The sequence below is a fragment of the Sus scrofa genome, chromosome 8, assembly GCF_000003025.6.
Source record: "Sus scrofa isolate TJ Tabasco breed Duroc chromosome 8, Sscrofa11.1, whole genome shotgun sequence".
Classification (NCBI taxonomy): domain Eukaryota; kingdom Metazoa; phylum Chordata; class Mammalia; order Artiodactyla; family Suidae; genus Sus; species Sus scrofa.
Window position 1 is genome coordinate 4951413 of NC_010450.4, and position 27958 is coordinate 4979370.

Below are 27958 nucleotides of genomic sequence, written 5' to 3' on the forward strand. Positions count from 1 at the left end.
AAATAAGAGAAGAAAGGAAGTCCAGGCCTCTGTGTGTTTCCTCTGTTAGCAAAAGGAAGCTTATTATTGCCTTTTGATGCTGCCAACATCACCTTCTAAACTGCCTCAGGATTGGGTTTTGTACCAAGTGGGTGTTTGAAGGGTATCGTAAAATTGAAGTTTTTAAATGCATGTCCAGGCACACCTGGGAGATACTGCGGGATCCCTTCCAGGCATCGCAATAAAGCGAGTCACATCAATTTTTGGGTTTCCCTGTGTATATAAAAATTATGTTTACCTTATACTGTAGTCTCTTAAATGTGCAATAGCTTTATGTCTGAGAAAACAATGTACAGACCTTAATTTTAAAATACGTTATTGCTTGAGTTCCCACTGTGGCGCGTGGGTTAAGAATCCAGCTGCAGCTGCTCAGGTTGCTGGCAATGCGCTGGTTTGATCCTTGCCCCAGGGCAGTGTGATAAAGGATCCAGTGTCACCTCAGCGGCAGCCTAGGTTGAAGCTGCAGCTCAGATTCAATCCCTGGCCCAGGAACTTCCATATGTCAAGGGTATGGCCCTAAAAAATACCCAACAACAAAAAGAACTTTATTGCTAAAAATGGTTTTGACTGACAGTGACAGGTGTGTAACTTTCTTTTACTTGAACAGTTAGAGGCCACCGGGGGGTTATTAATTGGCCTCCTTTCGATGTTATTGTGTCTCAGGGAACAGAGGGGCCTGGGGAGAGGGAGAAAGATGAGGGGGTGGCCAGTGGGTGGAGCAGTCAGAATGCACACCCACCCACCGGATTTATGGGTTAGGCTTGCCATCTTGCATGGGTGTCGTTCATGGAGCCCCAAACAATTACGGTGGTGTCATCCGAGATCACTGATCACAGATCAGCACAACAAATATACTGATGAGGAAAAAGGTTGACGTATTGCAAGAATTGCCAAAATGTGACTCAGAGACAGAAAGTGAGTATGTGGTATTAGAAAAATGGTGCCAGCGGACTCGCTCAACGCAGGGTGGCCTCAAACCTTCAACTGATGAAAACAAAACACAGCATCTGCAAAGCTCAGTAAACCAAAGCCCGATGAGATGAAGTCAGCCTGTATCGAGCAGTTGTTTATGTACCAACCATATGGTGTTTATTTATTTATTTATTTCTGCTGTTAGTTAATGTGAGAGCAGAGATTAGGAGGGGGTGTAAGGTGTAAGGTCACTCAGCCCGGACGGCCCGGGAGGTAGGTCTGTCCAGTATCCATCCTGCAGGTTCCATGTGTACGTAGATCAGGGAAGGAATGCAGGCGACTCCACAGGACCTGGGACCTGCCGATGGGTTGGGGGTGGGGTTGGAGGGAGAGAGAGCCCTCGGGGATGATGCCGAAATTGCAGGCTGACCAACCGGGAGAATGAGGTGCGTTTTCCTAAGATGAGGAAAGCGGGCAGGATTGTGTTTGGAGGGAAAGATTGGAAGTGAGTTTTGGACGTTAACTTCTTCCACCTGGTGGGGTTTCTGTGTCTACACGGCAGCTCACAGGACACGGCTCCAGAGCCCGTGATCCATAGCCCATGAGGAGGAGCCGAAGGTCCTTGACTTTGTCTAATGACGAAACTGTGGTTTGGTCTTGTTTGACTGTTTTCCTTTGCTTCTGCCTGTCCTCACGTCTCTGATTAATTTTATTCTCTGGCTAAAGTCCTGCAGACGAGAGGCAGGTGGAGGCCGTGGAGGGAAAGGATTCTAGGGTCCCCCCTGCTTCATCCTCTCTGGTCCGCCCAGCGGATGGTCAGCCCGTCTCTCCCTGGGTGTCTCATTGACACTGAGGGACTTTGGGTTTTGGGAGGTTGCTGTCAGGGCTTGAAATTTGTCCTCCCAAAAAGATACATTGAGTCCTAACCCCAGTATGAGGGAATGTGATTTTATTGGGAATCAGACTCTTTGCAGATGTAATTAAGGTTACTATGCCACTAAGACTGATACACTTATAAGAAAAGGGGAATTTGGCCACAGAAACAGAAGATCCCGTGAAGACAGAGGAGACTGAAGCAATGCCTCCACAAGCCCTGGGGCACCAAGGCTTGCCGGCAGCTCCAGAAGCCGGGAGAGAGGCATGGAACCAGTTCCCCCTCCTGGTCTCAGAAGGAAGCAACCCTGTAGACACTTTGACTTTGGACTTCGGACCTCCAGAACTGGGAGACAGTAAGTTCCTGTTGTTTTAAGCCCCCCAGTTGGTGGTACTTTGTCCAGGCAGCCCCAGGAAACCAACACAGCGCCTTCATCCATTCCTTCTGAATCAGAATCTGAGCTTCATCTGGAAATCTGCATTTTAACAGGACTTGAAGTCATTCTGCTCATACTTTTCCTTTTTTTTTCTTTTGTCTTTTTAGGGCACCTATGGCATTATGGAAGTTCCCAGGCTAGGGGTCAAATTGGAGCTGCAGCTGCTGGCCTACACCACAGCCACAGCAACGCCAGATCCTTAACCCACTAAGCAAGGCCGGGGATAGAACCCATGTCCTCATGGAACTGCTTGGGTTTGTTGCCTCTAAGCCACAACAGGAATTCTGCATTCTGCTCCTTCTGATGCCTAATCGTTTGAGGTCTTCTGCTGGAGAGCTGTATGCCCAAACCATGCATCCTCTGGTCAGTTCTGGGCTGAGTCACAAGGTCCCCCGTGTAGAACCACAAACTTCCAGTCCTCTGTCCCTCTTCTCCGGGCCCTTCATCTGCAGCTCCAAGCCTCACCGGCTGACGGGGGCTCCTGAGGGCCTTCACCCCCCTACAGAGCTTCCTGCCTCGGGATCCAGACGTCTGGCCACCAGGGTTGTGACACAGTGCATTTCCGTTGTCCGGAGTCACCCGGCTTGTGACAGACACTTTGTTATAGCAGCTTGAGGAAACCAGTGAGTCTTCAGTGTGGGCAGCTTGTCTTTGAAAGGCTCTCTTTATCTTTAACCAGGAATCCCCGTTCAGAGTCCCACGGGAGCCAGCAGACAGCCGGGTGGATTGTGGGCGGCGTCCCAGCAGAGTGTCACCCCCTCTCAGGACCTCCCTGCTCCCAGAGCTCTCACCTCCTTCCATCTCAGCCTCACCGCCCGAGTCCCGGCCGTTCCCACTTCTTCTCTGCCGCCCGCATGACCGTCAGTCCATCCTGGACCCCAGTCCATTCTGCGCACACCAGTCGGGGGCCGGGGGGTTCTTTTCACCAACCCCGACGGGGGCACTTGTTGCAGAAAGGCCTTTGTCAGGTTCCTGTTGCTGTTGGTAAACCCCTGTCATCAGCCCAGGATTGGAGATGGTTTGTGCACCTGTGGCCACAATTGCCAGATTCCTGTGAGGTCCTCGTGGAGGCGGTGCCCTTGGGACAGCAGTAGACATCTGAGGACGGTGGCTTTTAGCTGACGAGGAAGAAGCCCTTTCTGCCTGTCTGAGCGCTCTCACTCTCACGAGGGAAGGGCGGCCGGGAGAGGCAGTTAGCGCCCACGGTGCTCCGTGGGTGTGCGGGGCGGAGGCAGGGTGACTCTGGCAGGAAAGATGCTGCAGAAGCCCGAGCGTTGGTTAGAAAGATGACTTGGCTGACATCCAAGGTTTATCTCGTTTTTAAAGCCGTCTTGGAATGTTCTGTCTTACAGTTGCTTTCCTATCACCTTCCTCTACTCTCCAGGGAGAGCAAAATCTATCTTTCCAAAAAAGAAATTCAAGTGTAATCTACCTGTTTATCTAGAATTCGCCTCTATCCACCCATCTACCCATTGGGTTATGTTTCCTCCACAGTTTCTTTTCTTTGCCAGAAAGAAAGCTACCAAGGAAGACTGGCGACCACAACCACAGCGAAAACAATGCAAAGTAACGTTTTCTCTGGCATCCGTTTTGTGCTGGGTACCGGCACAGTGCTGTGTGTGTTCGTGCAAGGTGGTGGGACAGAGGATCGAGCCAGGACTCTGGAGCCACGTGTCATGGCTTCCGACCCCAGTTCTGCCACCTACTAGCTATGTGAGTTTCAACAGGGTCCTTTAATTTTTCTGTGCCTCTGTTTCTTCACCTACCTTGTAAAGTCATCATGGGGGTTACATGGCTTGATATCTGGAAAGCGATGAAAACAAAGCCTCTGCGTAAAAGGCAGTATTCATCCTCTCAGCGACCTTTGGACACTGGTGATAATATGCTCATGAACCAACTGGGAAACGAGGCTCAGAGACCGTCACCCTGTGCTTGGGGGCTGATGCTGCGACTGCAACCTAAGCTGGCCGCCTCCCAGGCTCATGATGCTTTCAGACTTGATGAAATGCCGCCTTCTGGGTGAAGATCTTCAACGCGCGCCTGAGAGGGAGCTGGGAAGAAAGTTCGGGGAGGATTTGAGCTGGCTGCCCTGCTGGGGTCTGGCCACAGTGGGGTGGGGAGGGGCGGGGATCTGGAGGGGAGGAAATGGCCACGAGCCTCTGTTTGCCTCCTGGTTCCTCGCAGGGGCAGCTCAAGCCTGGAGTGGAAGGGCTCCATCTGAAGCAAGAGGTGTTTAAGAGGAAAACGGTCCCAGGCAAGGATGCAAACCGCTGGCCTTGTACCTGACAGTCTATTTGAGGTGCTACCAAACTGAACAACTTAGTTGATCATAACTTTAACTGATGTTTCGCTCACATGCAGCGATCATTTTTATGTTCTTTTATGTTTTTTAGGGCCACATCCCTGGTGTATGGAAGCTCCCAGGCTAGGGGTGGAATCGGAGCTACAGCTGCCAGCCAACCCCACAGCCACCGCAATGCAGGATCCAAGCTGCGTCTGCAACCTACACCACAGCTCCTGGCAACGCTGGCTCCTTAACCCACTGAGGGAGGTAGGGATCCAACCCACGTCCTCACGGAGACTAGTCGGGTTTGTTTCTGCTGCGCCGCAGTGGGAACCCCGAGATCATTTTTATTCTGATTGAATCTCTCATTTCAATGTGGACAGTGAAGATACCCAGAAGGGATTTTTTTTCCCCCCTGAATTCCCTCACACTGATCTAAATATGAGTCTTGCTGCAGTAAGATGCCATGGAAATGGGCTCCTAGGAGGAAAATTTCGGTTTCTCTGAAACTCAGTTGGTTTTGGTGGGTCTGTGATGCTTGCAGCAGCCAGCTTGAAGATGCTGGACTTGTACTGTGGAAAATGGCCATGGTCCCTGGGTTTTCTTTCTGCAATTAACAATCCTCCGTGGTAATGAGTCCTCTTTCACATTCAGGAGAATGCCTGCTTACCGCCTTGTGCATCAAATCTTACCCCAGGTTCGTGCGAACCCCATGCTTGCCATTTGGTGAGAATGTGACTAATTTTTATAGGAAATAAACAAGGAAAACGACCCGCACGTCGTTCCCTCTCCTTTTCATCCTCAGTAGCTGACCAGAGTACTCGTCAGCTCTTGGGTAGTTTAAGCTGTGCTCTTTCTTTTAAAGAGATGTTACCGCGGTCAAGCCTCCAAGTACATTTTAATGGTTTATGTTTCTGCAGTGCTTCCTCTGGGTCGGGCATGGTTCTGACCCCCACGTGACGAAGTCACTTATTTACAAGAGGGCGCTTCCTTGCCCGAGTTGTATCCGCAGCAGAACTGGCCCGAGAAAATACCTTCCGCTCTGAGGTGCGGTGGCAAGATGACGTTCTTGTCGCCGGAAAAATATGAATGTTCTCTGGGAAAATAGCGTTTGAACCTTGCTAACTTTACCACCTTGTCGAAGCAGTAAAGAAATGTAAGCATCCCAGCCAAGGGTGGCTCAGTGGGTTAAGGATCCAGCATTGTCGCCTCTGTGGCTCAGTTCCCGACAGTGGCTCTGATTTGATCCCTGGCCCTGGAACTTAGGCATGCCACAGGTGTAGCCAAAAAATAAATAAAAAGAAGCCCAGCCCATTTTCCCTCCCCCCATCCTCCAAAAAAACATAAAAAGAAGAAAAGAATCTTAGCCCATTTGGGTATAACTCAAAATGTCAGTCCCCTGGAGGCATTAGAGAATTTGGGGGGGATTTAGAAATACGTCTATTTCATTGCTGTCTAAGTAATGAAAAATGCAATAGGGGGTGACAAGGATTTCGCCAGTGGGTCCAATCCTCTTTGCAAACTGTGCATTCTTAGTACGCCTTTTCTTCTTCCGTGCTCATTTGGGAAATTAAGAGAGGATAGTTAGCTTCATTAATTGCGTGGTATTTTAATTGCTTTAAAGGGACGTCTCCCTTTCTTTTGTGGCTCTGGCACACCCCGGCAGTTTTTTCCTGTGGCCACTTCTGAGAGTTTATCCGTGGGGATGAGCGTGAATATGATGACGACAGAAAACGCCTATGAGCTCGTGTTCCCAGGGTGAGCACGAGGACTGGCCCTCTTCCGCAGCCAGTTTCCTGGGAGAGAGACTAGAGAAGACTGGGGAGGCTGCTGTTACTCAGAACCAATAATGTGCCAGACTCCACACCATGCATTTCCCACCTCTTACCTCTTTTCACCCTGAACCATTACCCCCGAAGATGGTCTGTCTCCCTTGCGCGGTGGAGAATCAAGTCCTTTGCCAATCAGGTGCCGTTTTTACCGTAAGCCCCGTTGCCTAGGAACGGATTCGATGTTCTTGCCCTTAGGAGGTGCTCAGGTAAAGGCGAAAAGGCGAGCCGAAGCAATGGTCTCCAGCTCAGGTTCTCAAGGAGCTGGGAAACGTTTTATGAACCTTTTGCTCATTCCAGAATGAGACAGGCAGATACGCCAGTGAACAGACCCAAAGTCATTTGTTGCCATTGGAGGGTGCTATGACACTGCCTCTTTAATTCGCAAAGAATCAAACATCTGTACTCTCAGTGAGCTTTATGTCAAGGAACGGCATTACTAAGGAGAGAAAGGTCTTCTTTTTGAAGAATCCCAGCTGAAAAAATGCAGAAGAAATGATAGAATTAGGAGGTCCTGTTGTGGCTCAGCGATAACAAACCCAACTAACATCCATAAGGACACGGGTTCGATCCCTGGCCACACTCGGGGTTAAGGATCCTGCGTGGCTGTGGCTGTGGCGTAGACTGGCAGCTACAGCTCCAATTGGGCCCCTAGCCTGGGAACCTCCATATGCTGTAGGTGCAGCCCTAAAACAACAACAACAACAACAACAAGAGAATTAGAAAGAGTGATTTTTCAGCCCCTAGTGATATGGATCTAGGTAACAATTACAACGCATATACTAAAATTGTTAGTGCAAGTCCGTGTGCCCGATGCACGGTGAGAGCAAAGAAACTGGGGACTGTACCCAGACGTCGAAGGGAGTAACTAAAACAAGATTGGTGCCTATTGACCGTTTGCAAAGTTGGGTTGTGGTTACACTGGGAACCACACTACTGTCTTTTTCTCTTTTATTTGGCCCCCCCTAAGGTACGTGGCGTTCCCAGGGCCAGGGATCAGATCCAAGCCGCAGCTGTGACCTGCGCCACAGCCTGATCTTAACCCACCCTGCATACTCTAGTCAGATTTCCTTATTTTTATCTAATGTCCTTTTTCTTTTCCAGGCTTCTGTCCAGGGTACCACATTTCATGTGGTTGATGCACCCATACATTCATTTTTAATCAGAAAAAAGTAAAATAAACTTAATTTTCAAATCCTCCACGTATTTAGCCATTTTTATCCCGGTCTTGCTGTTGTTGACCTGTTGCTTGTTGACAAAGACCGTGTCTTGTATTTGTTATGTTCCTTGTAGTTTCCAGCATGGTACCCTGCAAATGTACTAAACAAGATTCTGCTAATTCAGTCACTGTCCTTCAGTAACTGGATGGAGTGGAAGAGAGGAGAAAAAGGAAGAAGGGGGAGAAAAGAAAGACTTTACCTACAAATGAGTTAAAACCTCAGAGCCCTGAGGGACCTTTGGTTTCTGCTGTGATTTTATGTAATAGAATCGTCTTGACCTTTGTGGTTCCCAGGTTGGAAATTGCAACCCTGAATCGGGCAGACTCAGATCTGGAAGCTTGTCGAACCCAAATCAGCAAGGATATCATTGCCCTTCTACTAAAAAATCTGACCAGCAGTGGCCACCTCTCCCCTCAAGGAGCGAGAAGGATGGATGCTATTTTCCAAAAGCAGTTTCTGTGGCTGGAGAAGGAAATACAAGAGGAGTATGACCGGAAGATGGTGGCCTTGACAGCTGAGTGTGACCTGGACACAAGAAAGAAGACGGAGAGCCAGTACCAGAGAGAGATGGCAGCCATGGAGGAAGCGGAAGAGGTGCTGAAACGTGGCAGTGAGAGGGTAAGGCGGCTTCCTTTGCCTCTCCCCTTCCTCTTGGGGATTCATCATTTATCCATCCATCTGGCCATCCACCCATCTGTCCATCCATCCTCTCCACCTACCACCCTGCCTGTCTGTTTATTCATTCGCCACCCATCCATGCATCCATCCATCCAACCCCAACCCATCCGTCCATGCACCTGCCACTCTCCCATCCACCTGTCCGTCCGTCCATCCATCCATCCATCCATCCAGAAATCATTTAGAAAGATCACATTTGGTCTGGGCAGTGAAAGTACAGAGAACATGGTTCTTGCATCCAAGTTCATAGTCTAATGAGGGATCCTCAGTGTGACAAATGTGACATCCTTCAACTACGTTAGAGGCACATTCACAGCATGGAGGGAGGTCGTGGAGAGTAGGAAGGCTTCATTTACAGAAGAGGGGGTCCAGGGGAGCGTGGCTCAGGGATGTCAGTGCCCAGATTTGTCCGTCCGGACTGCACCTCGCTAGGTCACGGGTCCCTCCAGCACAGGCTCTGGAGCCAGACAGACCTGGACCCACATTCTAGTTCGTTCCAGCTCTGCTCCGGAAGGCCTTAGCTGGCCTCTACAAGTCTGTGAGTCAAGGCCAAGGGCGCCCCCTCCTGGGGTGGCTGGGACGAGTAATGCAGGAAAGGAGCCAGGATGCGGATTGCAGGAGGCTCAGGGCACAATGCTGGTTCTGGTTCTGGGAGTTCGGACCCTCGGGCCATCCCAGGGCTGGCCTCTGTTGATCGGAGATCAGCTCTCAGCTTTCGAGGAGTGTCAATTTCTGTCTTGAAAGGAATCATGCCTGAGTCCCCCCCGCCCCCCCCGCACGCCAAATCCAGCGTGATCTCTGCCTTCCTCCGTGAATGACATGGATGGTTCAGTCGTGTGACTTGAGCCCACAGACCCTGTTCTGAAAATCCGTCTGTCGCCTACGTAGGAACGAGCTTCTGAACGCCTGCCTTCCATTGCCCAGCCTGGCGGCCGTGTACAGAACTGCCCAGGAGCGAGTAGAGGTCTCGAGGTGGCAGCTCCTGGCTCTCAGATGGTCATCTGAGGTCAGACCACAGGCTGGGTGGGAAAGCAGAGGCGTGATTCATGCTGCCTCATCCCCACCTGCTCCCCTGAACTTGGGGTCCCCTCACCTCAATCAATACACATCTCATTTTAGGGTGTGGATTATTTTCTGTTGGGCTCCTGTGTGAGGTTCCTGTGGCTGCTGTCACAAAGGACCACAGACTTGGTGGCTTAAAACAATAGAAATGTATTCTCCCACGATTCTGGAGGCCAGAAGTCCAAAATCAGAGTGTTGGCCAGCCTGTCCCCTCTGAAATCTCTTGGAGAGGGCCCGTCATTGCCTCTTCCAGCTTCTAGAGGCTCCAGGCCCTCCTTGGCTTGTGGCTGCAAGGACACAAGTTTTTTGTTTGTTTGTCTGTTTGTTTTGCTTTTTAGCACCACACCCGCAGCATATGGAGGTTCCCAGGCTAAGGGTCCACTCAGAGCTACAGCCACTGGCCTACACCACAGCCACAGCAACGCCAGATCTGAGCCACATCTGCGACCTACCCACACCACAGCTCACGGCAGCCCACTGAGCGAGGCCGGGAATCGAACCCACGGCCTCATGGTTCCTAGTCAGATTCGTTTCCGCTGTGCCCTCCAGTTTTGACCCCTGACCCTGTCACCTCTTCTTCCGTTTGGACGTTTGACTTAGGACCCACTTGAATCATCCAGGATGATCCCATGAGGTCCTTGGTTACATCTGCCGAGACCTTTATTCTAAATATGGTCGCATCCCCAGGTTCTGGGGTTAGAACGTTTTGGGGAGGGGTCCCCACTGAGCCCACTGCCATCCTCTCGTTTGCCCCCCACTCTCTGATCTCCGTCCTTTATTATACTGGTCGTGGACTTGTTTCCCTGAGCCCGGCCCCCGAGAAGAATGCGTTGACCAGGCTGTTCAGTGATTCAGCCCCTAAATAATCCCATTCTCTCTTTTAGTTCCTAAATTTGGTATTTTTGTTTGTTTGTTTGTTTGTTTTCTGGTAAAAATAATACATTCTCAATGAGGGAGGCTTGGAAAGTACTCGAAAGCAGAGATCGGCCAGCTAGGACCCATGCGTTGCATCCTGCCTGGCCCGTTTGTGTCTGGCCCTTGAGTTGAGAATGATTTTTACATTTTTAAAGGATTATTTAAAACCAGCAAAACAACCAAAAAGAATACATGACAGAGACCGGATGTGTCCTGCAAAAGCGAACATATTTATCTGGCCCTTTACGGACAGGCTGGTCAACTCCAGCTCCAAAGCATAAAAAGCAAAACCCAGAAAAAAATGGAAACCCATCCCACCACTCGACAGCAGGCAAACATTCGTTCAGCCTGTTTATTGGGTCCTGGTGGGCATCTGAGCCTGGACACCCGGCCACGCCCCCAGTTCTGTCCTTGGATTTCAGTATAAACCTTTGCTTTATCCAGACTTATCTTTTTTATGACTTAGGTTAAACTAGGGCAGGGGGTGAACACATTTCTGCAAGTCTCTGGACCCCCTTAGGAGGGCAGGACACATGGAAATGGGGGGACTCCCATCAAAAGTGACTGTACAGAGTGTTTCACTATGACACAAACATATCATTGCCTCCTGCCTTATTCTTTGGCAGAAGTATTATTCTAAACAAGGACAGATCATTTTATTTTAAGGGGTGTGTGTGTGTGTGTGTGTGTGTGTTGTGTGCTTGCTGACTGTGAGAAGTTAGATGGATTTCATCCCATGTTTCTTCCCATTATCTGAAATAAACTGAGGTTTAGTGTTTGTCAAATTCCATTCTGTCCAAAAAGAAAGGCATCTTGGAATTCCTGTGGTGGCTCATCGAGGTAAAAACCTGACATGAGGATGTGGGTTCGATTCCTGGCCTCGATCCGTGGGTTAAGGACCAGCGTAGCCACAAGCTGCAGTATAGTTTTCAGACGTGGCTCGGATCTGGCCTGGCTGTGGCTGTGGTGTAGACTGGCAGCTGCCGCTCTGATTTGACCCTTAGCCTGGGAACTTCTCTATGCCACAAGTACAGCTGTAAAAAAATGTTTTAATTTTTTTTTAAAAGTCAGCTGTGAATAAGCACTTCTCTCCAGGAGAGTGACTCAGAAAAGTCTAATCTGATCCTTCTGTAATATCGATTTTTGAAGAAAATGGTGGTGTTTTCTGGGATGGCTCCTGGAGATGTGGCTGGGGCCTGGCGGCGGGGGGGGGCGGATATAGACACAGGGCTCTGGCTTTGGCTCTGTGGCCCCTGCTCTTCTCATCTGTGAGGCTCACCGGGAGCTCCCGAGGGCAAGGATTGTCCCGTGCTGGCTGCTGAGCTGCAGGGGCCCTCCCATAAATAACACTCTTCTTTCTGGGCCAGATTCTGGGCAAATCGAAAAATCGGCAGTCGGAGCTGGAAGTGGGAAGTGGCTGTGTCACCATCATAGGCTTTTGTGAGCGATGGGAGGCCAGGCAGGAGGTGTGTCACTGGCAGGTTGGGAGAGGGTGACGCCGGGCTCTGAGGACAGGACGGGTAAAGCGCTCGATCCCGTTTTGCCGGAGGAGGTACAGCCCCTCCCTCTGCCCTCAGTGCAGCTCAGGCTTCCCCGGGCTCTGCTCAGCCTGGCCTCAGCCGCAGCCCCACGCCCTCTTGACCTTGACCTCTGACACCGCTGTGCCTCCGTCACAGACACACACCTTCCCCCAACTTGCTCAGCAGCATGTCTCACTGTCTGCTGCCTGTGTGGTTTCAGAACTTGGAGCCTAAAGGTTTGGTTTCAACTCCTTCCCCCCATTCCTGAGTGCTGGCAGGAACTGGGGAATGATGCTTAGCTTCTCTAAGCTTGTGTTTCTCTCTCTTTTTTCTTTTTTTGCTTTTTAGGGCCATACCCTTGGCACACGGAGGTTCCCAGGCTAGGGGTCCAATCAGAGCTGTAGCCGCCGGCCTACACCACAGCCACAGCAACACCAGATCCCAGCCGCATCTTTGACCTGCACTGCAGCTCACGGCAACACTGGATCCTTAACCCACTGATTGAGGCCAGGGATGGAACTCGCGTCCTCATGAATGCTCGTCGGGTTGTTACTGCTGAGTCCCGATGGGAACTCCCTTTTATTTGAGCTTGTACTTCTTCACCTGTAAATTGTTTGTTTGCCAAATCGTCACACGCTTCGCAGCTTAGAGCAGCAGAGACTCTACCATCTCAAAGTTCCTGTGGCCCGGAGTCTGGGCAGGGCTTGTTCTCTGTGCCAGGGTCTTACAAGCTTGCCAGCATGGCCTCAGCTGGGCTGTTCTCCCTCCCCTGGAGCTTGGAGCCCTGGTCCAGTTGTTGGCAGAATTTCCTGCCTTGTGGTTGTAGGACTGAGGCTTCGGGGCCTGTGGGCTTCCCTTCCCCTTAGGCAGCTCCTACTTGCTGCTCGCTTCCTCCAGGCCAGAAAGAGAGCGCTTCTGTTTTTAGGAAGGGCCTTGTCCCTCTTTGAGGACTGTCCTCCTAAGTCAGGCCCACACAGGATAGCCTTCTTTCTCGCCTGCTCAGAGGCAATGGATTAGGGACCTTCAGCAGGTCACCAAGCCCCTTGGCCTTTGCCACATGATGATCTGATCATGGAGTGACGGTCCTGTCATGTTCAAAGTTTATGCCACACCTGAAGAGAGGGATTTGTAGGACATCCCCACGGGGGGCTGGGAACCTTGGGGCCTGCTTAGAATTCTGCCTCTGCACATGGAACTGCCAGCACTCCCTCCTGCGCACGGGTCCTCTGAGATGTTAGAAGTGCAGCTGCATCGGCGCTCAGGGAAGGTGTGCCCCCGCCCGTCCTGCCCTCTCGCCGGACACAGGAAGTGCGGCGTCCCAGGGGCGCTTCTGCCTCCCTCTTTACATGAATGAGCTCAACTTGGGCCTGATTGCTGGCATTTTCCTCTTCAACGGACTTAAGAATGAACGATGATGGAAATAAGCTTGAGAGCCTAACAGCACAATCCACTGAAGTTTCTGTTTTGGGGAATATTTTCGGGCAGTTTGATTTGAGATTTTCCACCCCTATACATTTTCTTCTTTGAGGAGGTTCTGGAAATACAAAGATAACAGGGAAGACAGGCTGCAACAGCATTTCCCAGAGTTTAGGAGCTTCATCGTGGCCCATGTGGGACATTTTGTGTGTGTTCCATGTGGGTGCTTGTGCGCGCGTGTGCTTGTGTGTACACTGTGGGTATGACTGTGTGTACATGTGTTTTGTGTGCCTGTATCTTTGTGCATGTGTGTGGATCCTTTGTTGCTATACGCATTTATGTGCATGTGTAGGTGATGCATGTATGTGTGCTGTGTGTACATGTGTGTGTACATGTGCATGTATGTGCGTTATTGCTGTGTGCATGTCTCTGCACTGTGTATGTGGTGTAAGTATGTGTGCTGTGTGTACATGTGTTGTACACGTGCATGGGTGTGCCTGTGTATGTGTGTCTGTGTGTGCATCATCGCTGAGTGCATGTGGTGTAACTCTGTGTGCTGTGTGTGCGTCTATGTGTGTGTACATGTGCATGTGTGTTCACTGCATGTATGTGTATGGCTGTATGTGCATTGTGTGTACCTGTTTCTTTGTGTATGTGTGTGTCTGCATCATTTGTTGCTGTGTGCATTTGTATGCATTGTGCATGCGTGTTTGCATGTATGTGTGTGTTGGTGGTACATGTGTGTGCACGTGTGCGTGCCTGTATGTGCATCATTGCTGTGTGCTATGTGTACATGTACGTATGCGGGTACCCATGCGTGTGTATGTGTTTGCACGTGGGTGCCTTGCATGCCCGTTGCTGTGTCACCAGCCCCATGTCCCCTCTCCCCTCTGCAGTCCGCCGCTGAGTGCAGCAGCCTCCTGCGGACCCTCCACGGCCTGGAGCAGGAGCACCTGAGGAGGTCCCTTGCTCTGCAGCAGGAAGAAGACTTTGCCAAGGCCCACAGGCAGCTGGCCATCTTCCAGAGGAGCGAGCTGCACAGTATCTTTTTTACTCAGATCCAAAGTGCCATTTTCAAAGGGGAACTGAAACCAGAGGCAGCGAAAATGCTGCTGCAAGATTACTCTAAAATACAGGTAAATGCCTCAAATGAGACTCCCTCTGATGAAGGAGTCATTTTCCTGAACCATTTCCGTCAATTGCTCCTCTCCTCGAGCCGAGTCCTGACTCTTCTTTTGCACCGTGTGCCAGGGAACAAACCCTGTCTTCCTTCAGCCTCTTGATGTGGGGGTGAGTTTCCAGTAAAGGGGGCCAGTGCTGGCTTGACGCACAGACCTTGGGCTCAGGTGCACCTGGTCGTGCATGCCGGTTCCACCACCCTCAGCTCCGCGAATTTCAGCCCATTGCTCAGCTTGTGCGAGCCTCCGTTTCCCCACCTATAAAATGGGGTAATAGAGTCCCCACATCAAAAGGGGAGAGATGGAGCTTTAGGGTCTAATTCATGGAAAGCCAGTGCTTGGCACAATACAGGTTCTCTCTATATATAAATCACAGTTAAAAATATAAATGCATATACATAGGTGTGTGCGTGCACGGTTTTTTGTTGTTGTGGTTTTTATGGATGCACCTGCAGCATATGGAAGTTCCCGAACCAGAGATGGAATCCAAGCTGCAGCTGTGAGCGCCACCGTAGCTGTGGCCACCCCAGATCCCTTAACCCGCTGCACCAGACCGGGGATGGAACTTGCATGTCCACAGCAACCCGAGCCGCTGCAGTTGAATTCTTAACCCACTGTGCCATGGCGGGAACTCCACTTGTGTTTCTTGATTCATGCCTAGGGTTTATGATCTCCGTCTCAATATGCTTGGGTGAATTTGTATGTATTTTTGCCTGTAAACTTGAGCGTGAATGTCATTAGTCCAGACTGAATACATCCCGAGTTGGCTGTGACATTCGCTTACGTGAGCCTGTCGCTGTTTCTTGTGGGGCCCGCCTGCACACACACAGTGAAATAAGGAGCTGCACTAAAGCGCCAGATTTCTGGTCCTGGCACTGGCCCCACGTATAAGGACTGCGACAGAGCAGGCCCATCCCATGAGGAGACCAGACGGCCCTCGCGAGCCTTTTGGGAAGAGAGGGCCACTCTTAAAAGGCACCCGGCTTCAAGAGGCCAGCTGGCATTTCCATTTTGCTCCAGGCTTTTCCCACTAAAACGTCAGGAGAGTAAATCAAGTTAGTGGAGTTCCCATTGTGGCTCAGTGGGGTAAGAACCTGACATAGCATCCAAGAGGATGCGGATTTGATCCCTGGCCCCAATCAGTGAGTTGATGACCTGGTCTTGCCACTGGCTGTTGCAGATAAGGCTCAGATCCATTGTTGCTGGGGCTGTGGTGTAGACCCACAGCTGCAGCTCCGATTCAGCCCCTAGCCCAAGAACGTCCAAATGCTGCGGATGTGGCCCTAAAAAAGGAAAAAGAGAAAGTCAGAATTCTATCATATTCCTGGCCAGGTGTTCCGACCCTGTGGCGTCTCTCAGGCGTCACTTAACAGATTTTGCTCGACTTACTCCTCTTGATGGGCAGTGGCTGACTCTCTGTGTTGGAAAGAAGACGTGTTATTGGTAGTAATTCTGGGGACCAAAAATAACAGCCGTGCTGATGGTCCCACAGCACAGACACGTTGGTGTTTCAGGACATCGACCGTGAGCTTCCTGGCATCCAGGGCTCGGGTCACCAGCGCACGTGATCCAGCTCCCCGGAGGAGAGAATTATCGCTGCACTGTCCCTGCTGCATTGATTCTGCTGCCAGGAGCTCTCGGGGAGAAGCTGGCCGTTGCTACATCCAGTTGACCCTCCTGCTTTGCACTGTCTGGAGAGTGCAAAGTCTCAGGTGTCAGAGCTGGACACGTTACAGCTTTTGCGTGGAGAGGAGGCTGTCCGTGGCAGCATCTGTTTCTTGTTGAACAAAATTACCCATCTTTTCGGATAATCCGTTGTGTGGACAATATTTCACCAGAGGCAAAAAACACAGCCGAGCCAGTCCATGGGGTAATGCACGGAGGCTGATGTTTAATTACCATGGGCCTAATTACTGCTGCTTTAATTACTGATGGTCTCATGACTCTGCTACTGGTCAAGGCTAGATTTTGGAGGCAGCCTTTTAGGAAGTTCGAGCACAGGTCCTGGAATGAGATGGCTGAATTCAAACCCGGCTCTGTCATTTACCAGCCATGTGATGTGGACTAGTTTCCCCACCTGTGAAATGGGAATAATAGCATCCTTGCCCTAGATTACATTAGAAAAGATGAGAAGCACTCTGGGTCCAGTGCCAAGCCCAGAAGAATCACCTGCTGTGTACTGGGCTATTATTACTTGCACATGCTTGCTTGCGGTTTTATGCGTTTTGTAGATTATAAGAACTTGTGCTACTCTGTGACCAGGCTCAACTCGTGTCTTCCAGGAGTGTGGGTGTTCTGGGGGTCAGAGCAGCTGGTGGCTGGTTTAGCCCAGAACTTCAGCACCTGTCCTGGTGCCGTGTTTGCGGAAGCCCATGGGGTGGATATGGGCATGGGTGAAGAACCCCTGGCTGGAATGTAGTTTCCATTTCTAGGGCAGCACAGTCATTCTGGTAACTCGGTAACTCTATCATCTGGGTCTCGAATGCACTTGTCAAAGCCTTTTTTTTTTTTTTTGCTTTTTTAGGGTCGTACCTGCAGCACATGGAAGTTCCCAGGCTAAGGGGTCAAATCGGAGCTGCAACCGCCAGCCTACACCACAGCCACAGCAACGCAGGATCCAAGCCACATCTGCAATCTATACTACAGCTCAAGGCAATGCCGGATCCTTAACGCACTGAGCAAGTCCAGGGATCGAACCCACGTCCTCATGGGTACCAGTTGGGTTTGTTAACCGCTGAGCCACGGTGGCAGGAACTCCGAAAGCCTTCATTTCTTATTAGCGTGTAGTCTTCTTCTAAGTCTTTGCTCAGGGCAGAGATCTTTAAGGTGTTAACCCCAGAGCTTCGATACTCGCGTAATAGCTTTGGGAAAAAATGTAGTATTTTAAATGACCAGAAAGAATGTTCTCTAATTTTTAATGAGGCTTTTTTTTTCAATTTTTTTTTTTTTAACAGGAGCGTATAGAAGAGCTGATGGACTTTTTCCAGGCTAGTAAGAGATACCATCTAAGTAAAAGATTCGGCCACAGGGAGTACCTGGTGCAGAGCCTACAGTCCTTAGAGACCCGAGTACAAGGTCTGCTGAGCACTGCTTCTGCTCAGCTGAGCCTCCTCATCCAGAAACACGAGAGGTAAAACGCCCAAACCACCCAAAGTGATGCCGACAAACGGCCCTGTCCCGACATTCCTCCCCAGAGATCAGCTACTGCTGTTCCTTCCCTGAATATGCACTGGCTGCTCCACGACTTATTTCTTTGCCTTCTCTCTTTTTTAAAAATTAGGCATCTCCATGTATTTTGATTCATTTGCTTAGTGTTTCTTCTTCGGGCCGCACCTGCAGCATCTGGACGTTCCCAGGCCAGGCAGGGGTCAAATCGGAGCTGCAAGTACCAGCCTCCGCCACAGCCATGGCAACACCGGCTCTGTAATCAGCTATACTTTAATAAAAATGAAAAATAATAAAGAATTCCCTAGCTGCAAGAATCCTTTGCATTATGGCATCTTAAAAACAGACCTAGTCGTCAAGACAGCAATACAGTGACCCACCGGGCACCCATCCTCAGCCTCAGTAAGTACCAGCTCGTGGCCAGTCTTGATGTAGCGCCCCTTCCCCTCCCTGGGTTACTGTAAAGCTGGTCCCCAGAGGTGCACTGAGAAGCCAGGGTGGAGGGCGGCAGGACCTGGGCCGTGCGACCGCCCTCTTCACCTTGAGGGCTGGGACCCTGCTGGTGCTCGCATTCGCCTTTGTTTTTTGTTTTATTGTTTTTCTCTTTTTGTTGTTATTTTTGAGGTGTGGTCGATTTACAAGGTCGTGTTAGTTTCAGGTGTACAACACAGTGACTCGGTTACACGTACACGTGTTCTTTGGCAGGATCCTTCCCTTGTGTCTTTCTTTTTTTAATTAAAGGAGAGTTGATTTACAGTGTTGTGCCAATTTTTGCTGTACAGCAAAGTGACCCAGAATGCGCATGCGTGCACACACACACACACACACACACACACACACACACACACACACACACACACACATTCTTTTTCTAGCACCATGCCCGTGTCATGGAGGTTCCCAGGCTAGGGGTCCAATCGGAGCTGTAGCCATCGGCCTACACCACAGCCACAGCAACACGGGATCCGAGCCACATCTGCGACCTATACCACAGCTCACGGCAACAGCAGATCCTTAACCCACTGAGTGAGGCCAGAGATCAAACGCACAACTTCGTGGTTCCTAGTCAGATTTGTTTCCACTGTGCCACAACAGGAACTCCTGCTTATCCATTTTAAATGTAATGGTTTGCATCTAACAACCTCAGACTCCCCGTCCATCCCACTCCTTTCCCCCTCCTCCTTAGCAACCACAAGTCTGTTCTCTATGTGAGTCTGTTTCTGATTTGTAGATAGGTTCATTTGTGCCATATTTTAGATTCCACCCATAAGTGATATCATATGACATTTGTCTTTTTCTTTCTGACTTACTTCACTCAGTATGATAATCTCTGGGTCCATCCATGTTGCTGCAGATGGCAGGACTTTATTCTTTTTCATGGCTGAATAGTATTCCATTGTATGTATATGCCACATCTTTATCCATCCCTCTGTTGATGGTGCTTAGGTTGCTTCCATGTTTTGACCTTTGGAGTTAAGTATGAAGATGCAGATGCTCATCTTGGATTCTCGGTGTTTTTTTCTCAGCAGCCCTGGGGTACCAGCTGGTCGGGTGAATGATGCTGACGCAGTGCTCATCACTGCAGCCTCTGGACCCTTGACAGCTTTTCTTCTCAGCCAGTCTTTGAGAGGCGTCATTGTAAACAATGAAACATTCTTTTTAGGTTGTAAGTTGGAAAAAGAACGGGGCCATGACGATAAGGTTGGCTTTCTTAGGGCAAAGCTGTAGGTTTGGGAATTGGTTCTACTAGGTAGGTAGTTGTATTAGGACTTTGCAACCCCCAGGATTATAAAAGGTGCAAATTATGTGAACACTTCCCACCCAAAGATGCTAATGAATTTGTCACTGCAGCTGACTTGGCATTCCTGCTTTATTTTCACTCGAGTGAAAGAAACGCTCCTTGCCGTGAACTGAAGCATCTGACAGCTGGTTGTCCTGTTGGGAGCCATTACCAGGAAAGTGTAATTTACCTCCAATTTTTTAAAATAGTTTTTTATTGAAACCATTTTCAACTTGTCATGAGGAGACGTCTTTGTTTTCTTTCTTTTTTTTTTTTTTTGGTCACTTTTTTAGGGACGCACCCACGGCATATGGACGTTCCCAGGCTAGGGTTCAAATCAGAGCTACAGCTGCCAGGCTACACCATAGCCACAGCCACGCCGGATCCTTAACCCACAGAGTGAGGCCAGGGATCAAACCAGCATCCTCATGGATACTAGTCAGGTTCTTACCCCACTCAGCTGCAATGAGAATTCCTACCTCTGGTTTTTAAATAGGGTTTGCAACGTCTGGCACCGACTTGGATTTCTGGAGCGTGTATCAGTCACCTCTTTCATTCCTTTGAGATGCTTCCATGGAGGGAGACTCTATCAGGTGCCAAGCAGAGGGTCCAGCCCAGGGATGCGGACAGACAGGGATGGTAGCAGGGATGGTGAAAACAGGGAAACAGCACCAGCGTGTGTGAGGAAAAGTCCCACAATGTGCCATTTGCAGGCTGGAGCCCCAGGACAGCCAGAGGGGTGACTCAGTCCGAGTCCAAAGGCCTGAGAACCAGGGGAGCCGGTGGTATAAATCCCAGTCGAGGGGCAGCAAAGAGGAGACAAGATGGTCCAGCTCACAGGGAGGCGGGAACAAAAGGCAAATCCTATTCCTTCACCTTCTGCTCTCTTCACTCGCTCAAGGGACTGGGTGATGCCCCCCGCCCCTGGGGAGGGTCCTGGGCTTTCCTGATGTTCAGATGCTCATCTCACCTGGAAACACCCCCACAGACACACTCGGCAGCGATCTTCAGTCTGGGGTCCTGGCTGGTCACGTTGACACCAGACCTGACCATCACGCCGAGTGTTCCCCACATTGACTTCTTGGACTTGGCCTGTGCCGCCCCTGTCGCCAGGAGTTCCTGGCCCACCGTCTCCTCTTGGAAGATTCCGTCTGTGCCACGGTGGCCCCCTGGAGTGTTGCTCCCGTGAGAACGCTTGCCCCATCAGATTACTTGTTGAGCTTTCTAATATCTAAAAATGCTGACCTTACCCTTCCTGCATTTTATTTTCTTAAGTTAATTTCGTTTGTCTTTTTAGGGCCGCCCTCACGGCACATGGAAGTTCCCAGGCTAGGGGTTGAATCGGAGCTGCAGTTGCCGGCCTCCACCACAGCCACAGCAACACGAGATCTGAGCTGCATCTGCAACCTACACCACAGCGCACGGCAATGCCAGATCCTTCACCCACTGAGCAAGGCCAGGGATTGAACCCGTGTCCTCATGGATACTAGTCGGGTTCCTTACTGCTGAGCCACATTGGGAACTCCCCCTTCTTGCGTTTTAGTAATATCTTTGCTGAGCTGCCTGTGCTGTTCTCCTGCTCCTTCTAAGGGTAAAGATTTCTTTGATTCAAACCAAACTAACGTGGAGATAAACATTCAGGCAGGCTACAGGTGAGTCTGGATGGCGCATTAACTAACTCTCCATCTTTTCCATCCAGAGCAGGCTACCTGGATGAAGATCAGATGGAGGTGCTGTTGGAGCGGGTTCAGACAGAAGTCTTTTCTATAAAGCAGAAGTTGGACAATGACTTAAAGCAGGAAAGGAAAAAACTCCACCAGAAACTAATAACTAAGAGACGACGAGAGATGCTGCAAAAGGTACATAAGGAAGTTTGCTATTTCTTCTTTGCATAACCGAGTGCTGGGTTCCAAACCTGACGTTGCCATCAGAGGGCTAGGATTGGAGAGCCGACTGGGCAGGCATCATGATGTGCCATCTGTGGTTGATTGGTAGTGACTTTGAGGAATGCTGTGTCCAGGCTTCTGCGGGTCCTACCGAGCTCGGCAAAGCTGAGGGTTGTGGTCGATTAGTGATGTCTGCCATGGCAAGGGAATAGCAGTGCTGGCTCCAGTGAGTGCTGACAACGATGGGGGCTACAATATTTAATGATTAATTACTTAGCATTGTGCTAATCCTTGTATTAACCTTAGAAGGTAGATGCTACTGTTTTTCTCTTTTTTTTCCGTAATGAAGACATTGAGGCTGAGTAGGCTTAAGGGTTGTGGTCTGTTTGAGTTGCTGTAACAAAATACCACAGACTGGGTGGCTTATAAAGAACAAAAATTTGGGGAGTTCCCGTCGTGGCGCAGTGGTTTAATGAATCCGACTAGGAACATGAGGTTGCGGGTTCGATCCCTGGCCTTGCTCAGTGGGTTAAGGATCCAGCGGTGCTGTGAGCTGTGGTGTAGGTCGCAGACACAGCTTGGATCCTGCATTGCTGTGGCTCTGGTGTAGGCCGGCGGCTACAGCTTCAATTCAACCCCTAGCCTGGGAACCTCCATATGCCGCGGGAGCAGCCCAAGAAAAGGAAACACTTAATTTGATGCATAGAAACTCTGCATTTTTCTTATCAAGTGTTGGGCGTAACTGAAAGCCATGATTCTCACCTCAACCTGTGAACTCCGCCCCTTTTCAGCCTCACCTCCTCCATCTCATTTGGCTCAAGGATCCAAACAAGGGGGCCCAAGACCACATTCTCTGATGGTCTGGGCTGGTTCAAGGTTGGGGTCTGGAAGGCAGATTCCAGAACTCTGCCTTGAAGAGTGTTTGTTACAGCTGCTTTGGATAAACCTTGTGAGTGGCACAGGTCGGAATGCTGCTCCCCAAGGCAAAGGTTTGTGGTGTAGCCCCAGTGCTGAGGAGGCATTGCAGGGGCTCAGCCCATATTTGTAGATGAAGGAATTGACACTCTCTGGTCTCCTGGACCCAGGAACAAAAGTCATATTTGGAATTCCCCTGTGGCACAGGGCTAATGAGCCCAACTAGGATCCCCGAGGATGCAGGATCGATCCCTGGCCTTGCTCATTGGGTTAAGACCTGGCATTGCTGTGAGCTGTAATGTAGGTGGCAGATGGGGCTTGGATCCTGTGTTGCTGTGACTGTGGTGTAGGCCGGCAGCTGCAGCTCCTATTAGACTCCTAGACTGGGAACGTCCATATGCCAAGGGGGCGGCCCTAAAAGCGCTCGCGCACATGCACACACACACAAGTCATGCTTATGCAACATAGAACCCTACTGTCTGCAGCTGTGCTGCTGTGGATAACAACGTGATGCACGTCTCTGTATGTCTCTGCACATCACTGTATGTCTCTGCGCACCTGGCCAGACATCTCTGCGCACCTGGCCAGACATCTCTGCGCACCTGGCCAGACATCTCGGCCCACATCGCTATACATCCCTGTGGACGTGTCTGTACATCCCTGTGGACATGCGCTTTCCCATTCCTCAGCCTTTTCACCTGCTGCACTTTCTCCCAGACGACCCTTCCCCATCTTAATCCGTCTGGCGTGGACCTCACCCTTCAGGTCTCTCTTGGTTCTTCTTCCTTAAAAGGCCTGTGACCTCCTCACATAATAATTTCCCGGAGATCTCAGGGTGTTTTCCTTATAACATCTGGACTTGCATGTGCCCAGGACATGATAAATGATAATAGTAGCATTCATTGATGCCAGCCCTGCGTGCAGCTCTCCTGTAAGAGCTGTACGTGCGTTACGCTCACGGAATCCTCACAACTCCTTTGTAAAATAAGATAGTCCCCATTTCACCGATTAGGAAGTAGAGGCCCAGAGAGGGCCAGACACTGGGTTGGGGTGGCTCAGCTTGCAGGTGGAGGCGCCCGGATTGGAACCCAGGTGGTCTGCCTCTTGGGCTTTACCTATTCAATCAAAACGTGTTCATCCAATCGTGAACCAACGAAGTTTTCACTACATTTTGGGTTATTTTCTAAAGAGTAATTCTCTTTTGGGGGGTGGGGGGACAATGATTAAAGGTATTCATTCATTTAAAAACCATGCAAGCTCAAACAGAAGAGGCCTTGCTAAGAGCCTGTGGGGAAGAGGTGGTTCCGCCTTTTGCTTTGCCCAAATTCTCCCCCTGACTCTCGCCTTGGAATGACCACCTTTGCCACCCTCGTCTTAGGGGTATTGTGGTTCATGGAGACAGAGGCAAATTTTGTCTAGTCCAGGAGGAGAGAGCAAGAGAGAATATTATACCCGAGTGAAGGAGATGGAAAAAAGAAGTCCTGGATCTTTCGGGAAACAAATTAGTAGAAGGCGATTGCATTTTATGAAAGATCAACCAGGTCACACACTCTTCTCCCTCGGGCAGAAAGTGTTAAGAAGAGAGTCCTGGCGCTCCTGTTGTGGCTCAGGGGTAACGAACCCGACTAGTATCCTGAGGACTCGGGTTCGATCCCTGGCCTCGCTCAGTGGGTGAAGGATCCGGCATTGCCGTGAGCTGTGGTGTAGGTCACAGACGCGGCTCGGATCCCGTGCTGCTGTGGCCGTGGTGTAGGCCAGCAGCTGCAGCTCCAATTCCACCCCTAGCCTGGGAACATCCATATGCTTCGGGTGTGGCCCTAAAAAAATAAAGAAGAAGGTAGAGTCTTAATAGTAATTTCCTCTCTTATTTAAGGCTTGCACATGGGGAGAAATGCACAGTCCTTCCAACTCTGAACACGCTTCTGGTATTTCTCTCCCATTATAGCCTAGTTGCATAAAAATCTTCGTAGGTTTGAGAAGATCAAAGCGTTCGTTCAAAGTTCCCATGCCATTGGTTCAGTTCTCCTCCGTTGCTACTTTGGCAGTGCCCATCGGCCTTTAAAAATCTCTTTTACTTTTTTTTTTTTTTTAAGACTCATTTGCTGGATGGGAGATTGATGCGAAAAGGACTGTTGACTCTGTTGCTACCAGTTCCCAGTGTTTTTGTCTCTGCACTGACTCCTGCCCCCTTTAATTTTCCCTCTGGAATTCCTGCCAGCACAAGGAGCAGCGGAAGGAGCAGCTGTCCATCGGTGAGGCCCTGGGAGCGGCCGAGGATGCCGGCCAGTACCTGGGCCAGTGGCGCAGCCTGGTGGCCGAGCACAGCGCCGCCCTGGAGGAGCTGCAGGAGCGCCTGGACCAGGCTGCCCTGGATGAGCTCAGGGCCCTGACCCTGTCGCTGTCTGAGAAAGCCACCGAGGAGCTGCGGCGGCTGCAGAACTCAGCCATGACCCAGGAGCTGCTCAAGCTCGGGGTGCCCTGGCTCTTCCTGCAGCCCATCCTGGAGGAGCACAGCAGGGACCTGGCAGCCCGGGCCGAGCGGCTGGAGGGTGAGGAGAGGGACCGGGGCCAGGAGGGCGTCCAGAGCGTGAGGCAGAGACTGAAGGACGACGCCCTGGAGGCCTCCACCGAGGAGCAGGCGGAGCTGAGACACTGGGAGCACCTGATCTTCGGGTGAGTTAATTGGGTTTTTTGTCCCTTGAGGGCCACGCCCATGGCATATGGAGGTTCCCAGCCACAGCCACGCAGGATCCAATCCCCGTGTGTTTTTATCGCCTCCTCTCTGCCCGTTGGTGGGGGAGGGGATTTGGCCCCCTGGTTACGGGATGTCTGACCACGTGACACCTGACATTGGCCAGCAGCTTATTAGTCACTTAGACTCACAGCCTGGGTAGGGGGGCCCTGCTTCCCCCCGACCCCCAGGGCCACTGGGGGTTGCAGAGCAAACAACCAGGGCCTGGGGGAGGCACGCTTTGTAGTAATAAGAGGGTGAGGTGCCCCCCGCCTGGTTCCCGTGGGGGGATGGGAGGGGCTTGTTTGCATCATTGCACAGGCTGGCAGGGAGCTGAAACCCACTGCTCAGGATTGAGCATCTGGTCCCCAGATGAGCTGTGTTGCTTGGCAAGGGGATCGTGTCCACAGGAGCAGAGTGGGAGGGTACGTGTGGTTAGGCCATGCCAGGCCCTCCGGTGTCAGATGTCAGGGAGCACAGGCCTTGCAGCGCCCTGCACCGTGTCTGCACCTGGCGCCTTGGGTCACTAAGGACAAGATCCGTGGATGACAGCCACCTGTGAACAGGATGTCATAGGCCACAGCCGGCCAACATTCTTGGTGCCATAACTATAAAATAATGGGTAATTTGCACCAGTTCTGGTTTTAAAGACATTGGAGGGCTTTGCAAGCAATGAGGACAAGTTGAAGACAGATTCCAGCGGGGCCAGGGTTCCCAGTCCTCTATGGCCCTGCAGCATTTGCCACCACTTTGTGCAGACTGACATTCACCGTGGCCCCAGAGGGGCCTTCAGTTGTGTAATAGACACCAACAGAGCTCTGGCAGCTGCTTGGGGCTGGCGCATCAGATTGGAAACTGGAGGAGCCTCAAACATGGCCTGTATGGGGCTACAGAGGGGAATGGAATGTGGGCAGTATAGACTGAAAAACCTGGTTTAAATCCCAGCACTACCACCAACCCTCTGTGTAGGCAAGGTACTTAACCTCTCTGAGCCTCATCGTGCTTGCCTGTAACATGGGATGACTAAGTCATTCAGGGTGCTTTCAGCAAGCACGTGATACTATTGGGTTGTGAAAAGCGAATAAAACATTTTATAAGAAATCGGGAAGCAAATGTTCCCATTTTGATTCCAGGACTCAATGGTACTATCCAGGAGCCAGTCCTCAGGGCCTTTCGGTTGCCCTATACTGAGTTTGCTGCCTTGGTCTTTGGGCTCATCGCCCTCGTGGTTTCAGGATGGCTGCTGTGGCTCCGGGTGGCACACACGCCATCTCTTTTTAACATCGAAGGCATGGATCTTCCCAATGCCACTGGTCCATGCTGTGTCACAGACCTGTGCCTAAAACATTCACCAGGAAGCAGAGTGAAATGGCCATGGCTGTCTCAGACCAGAGGGCAGCAAACTTTTTCTCAATAATGCCAGACAGTAAATACTTGGGGCCCTGGGGACCGCATGGTTTCTGTTGCAGCTATTCAGCTCCGCCATGGGAGCGTGAAAGCCACCATAATCCGTATATGAACAGGACTGTGTTCCAATAAAACTTTATTGACAAAAATAGGCGGTGGGCCAGATTTGGTCCACAGGCCGGAGATTACCCATTCCTGCCCTGGACCAATTGGAATTCCCTCTCTGAGGCTGCGAGGCGTATTCCTCTCTCTGGTGTTGTTGGAAGGTAAGCCTTGTAAACGAAATGAGCTGACAAAGGACAAGGAAGTGGCTCTAGGTTCGAGCATCGGTCACGTCTGGCAAAATGTCAGTTTCACAGCACTGCTGGGGTTCCATGAGCTCGTGTATGTACATCTTTCCACACCCTTGGTCTGCGGGAAGTGGATGATACGTGGGACCTGCTATCATCACCACTGTCACTCCTGTGCTCCTAGAACTCCGATGACCAGGCAGAAAACAGACACATAAACAGATGGTGGTAAACGAAGCAGGAGCATCTAACCAGGTAACTGTAGGGAGGATCAAGATCCTTGCCTGGCTCTGAAGGAGGTACGTTTGGGGTGCCAGCCACTGACCTGGTCCTGGGAGCCAGAGATGAGGGGTTACAGCCCACTGGTGCTTTGCTGAGAGGAGGCAGGGCTGGACAGTAGAGCATCTTGGAAGGTCCTTGTCTGGGTGTGAAATGGGGAGACCAGTCTCACTGCACGAAGGAGCAAAATCAACACCCCACTGCCCGCGGCACCACGGAGAGAGGCAACCACCACCATCTGTCCAAGAGGAGGAGACACTGTTCCCATTTAAGAGCATAGTTCTGCCCGCGGGGCAGGAACAGAGCTCCTCTTTCCCCTTAACCAAGGGAGCTGCCAATCAGTAGTCCTTAAAGTTGCTTTTTCTTTCAATCAACCAACCCACCAACCCAGAAAACCCTATTCAAGCAAATAAACAAAACCAAAGCCCTTTTTCTAGTCTCAGTGTGGACACGCCACAGTTGAAATCCTAGTCACAATTTAAATTCAAAATCTGTAGCCCTTAAAAAAATGTTTTTGGCCATGCCCAACAGAATGTGGAAGTTCCTGGGCCAGGGATTGAACCCAAACCCCAGTGGTGATGACACCAAATCCTTAACCACGAGCTACCAGGGAACTCCAATAGCCCTTTTTATTAGAAATGGCTTCACTGACGGAGGACTGTGGAGGGGATGTTGCAGGTCAGGGATGAGGGAGCAGGAAGGGGGCCAGCCCTTCTCTCCATCTGCTCGGTCTGTCCGGCCCCTTCTCTCTCTGTCCCGCACGCCCCCTGCCGGCCATCGGAGGTCCTTTGCATCTGCTCTCCTTGCACCCTTTCAGGGACACCAGGGCGTAGAGCATCGTTCTGCAGTGCCCACCCCCTCTGGCACCCGTTACATCCGAGAACAGGGCCCTCCTGGCCGTGCCTCCTCCTCTCAGCGCTCTTCCCCGGGGACCACTTTGCTGCCCCGGAGGATGGGGGGTCCCAGGTGTTTGCAGAGAGGAGGGTCGCCTGGTTCAGATTAAGTGACATCTCAGCTCCTTCTCACCTCTTTTCGGGTTCTGTCTTCATTTATTTCCTAATCTTCGTATTTGTCTCATTGAACAAACAAGAACGCTGTCTTCTCCAGGCCCATACAAATCAGATCCTTAAATGCCACTTCTC

The 27958-nt window shown here is 50.8% G+C and overlaps 1 protein-coding gene across 2 annotated transcripts in view; it reads left to right on the forward strand.

The window, feature by feature from the left end:
* Window positions 1–27958, forward strand: part of EVC2 (EvC ciliary complex subunit 2) — a 130176-nt gene that overhangs the window by 57933 nt on the left and 44285 nt on the right. For both annotated transcript variants that reach the window (XM_021100987.1, XM_021100986.1), the window contains 5 exons: window positions 7888–8212; window positions 14082–14321; window positions 17318–17493; window positions 21008–21167; window positions 24328–24782. In XM_021100987.1, the coding sequence (XP_020956646.1) occupies window positions 7888–8212; window positions 14082–14321; window positions 17318–17493; window positions 21008–21167; window positions 24328–24782 (1356 nt within the window). The remainder of the gene's footprint in view (window positions 1–7887; window positions 8213–14081; window positions 14322–17317; window positions 17494–21007; window positions 21168–24327; window positions 24783–27958) is intronic.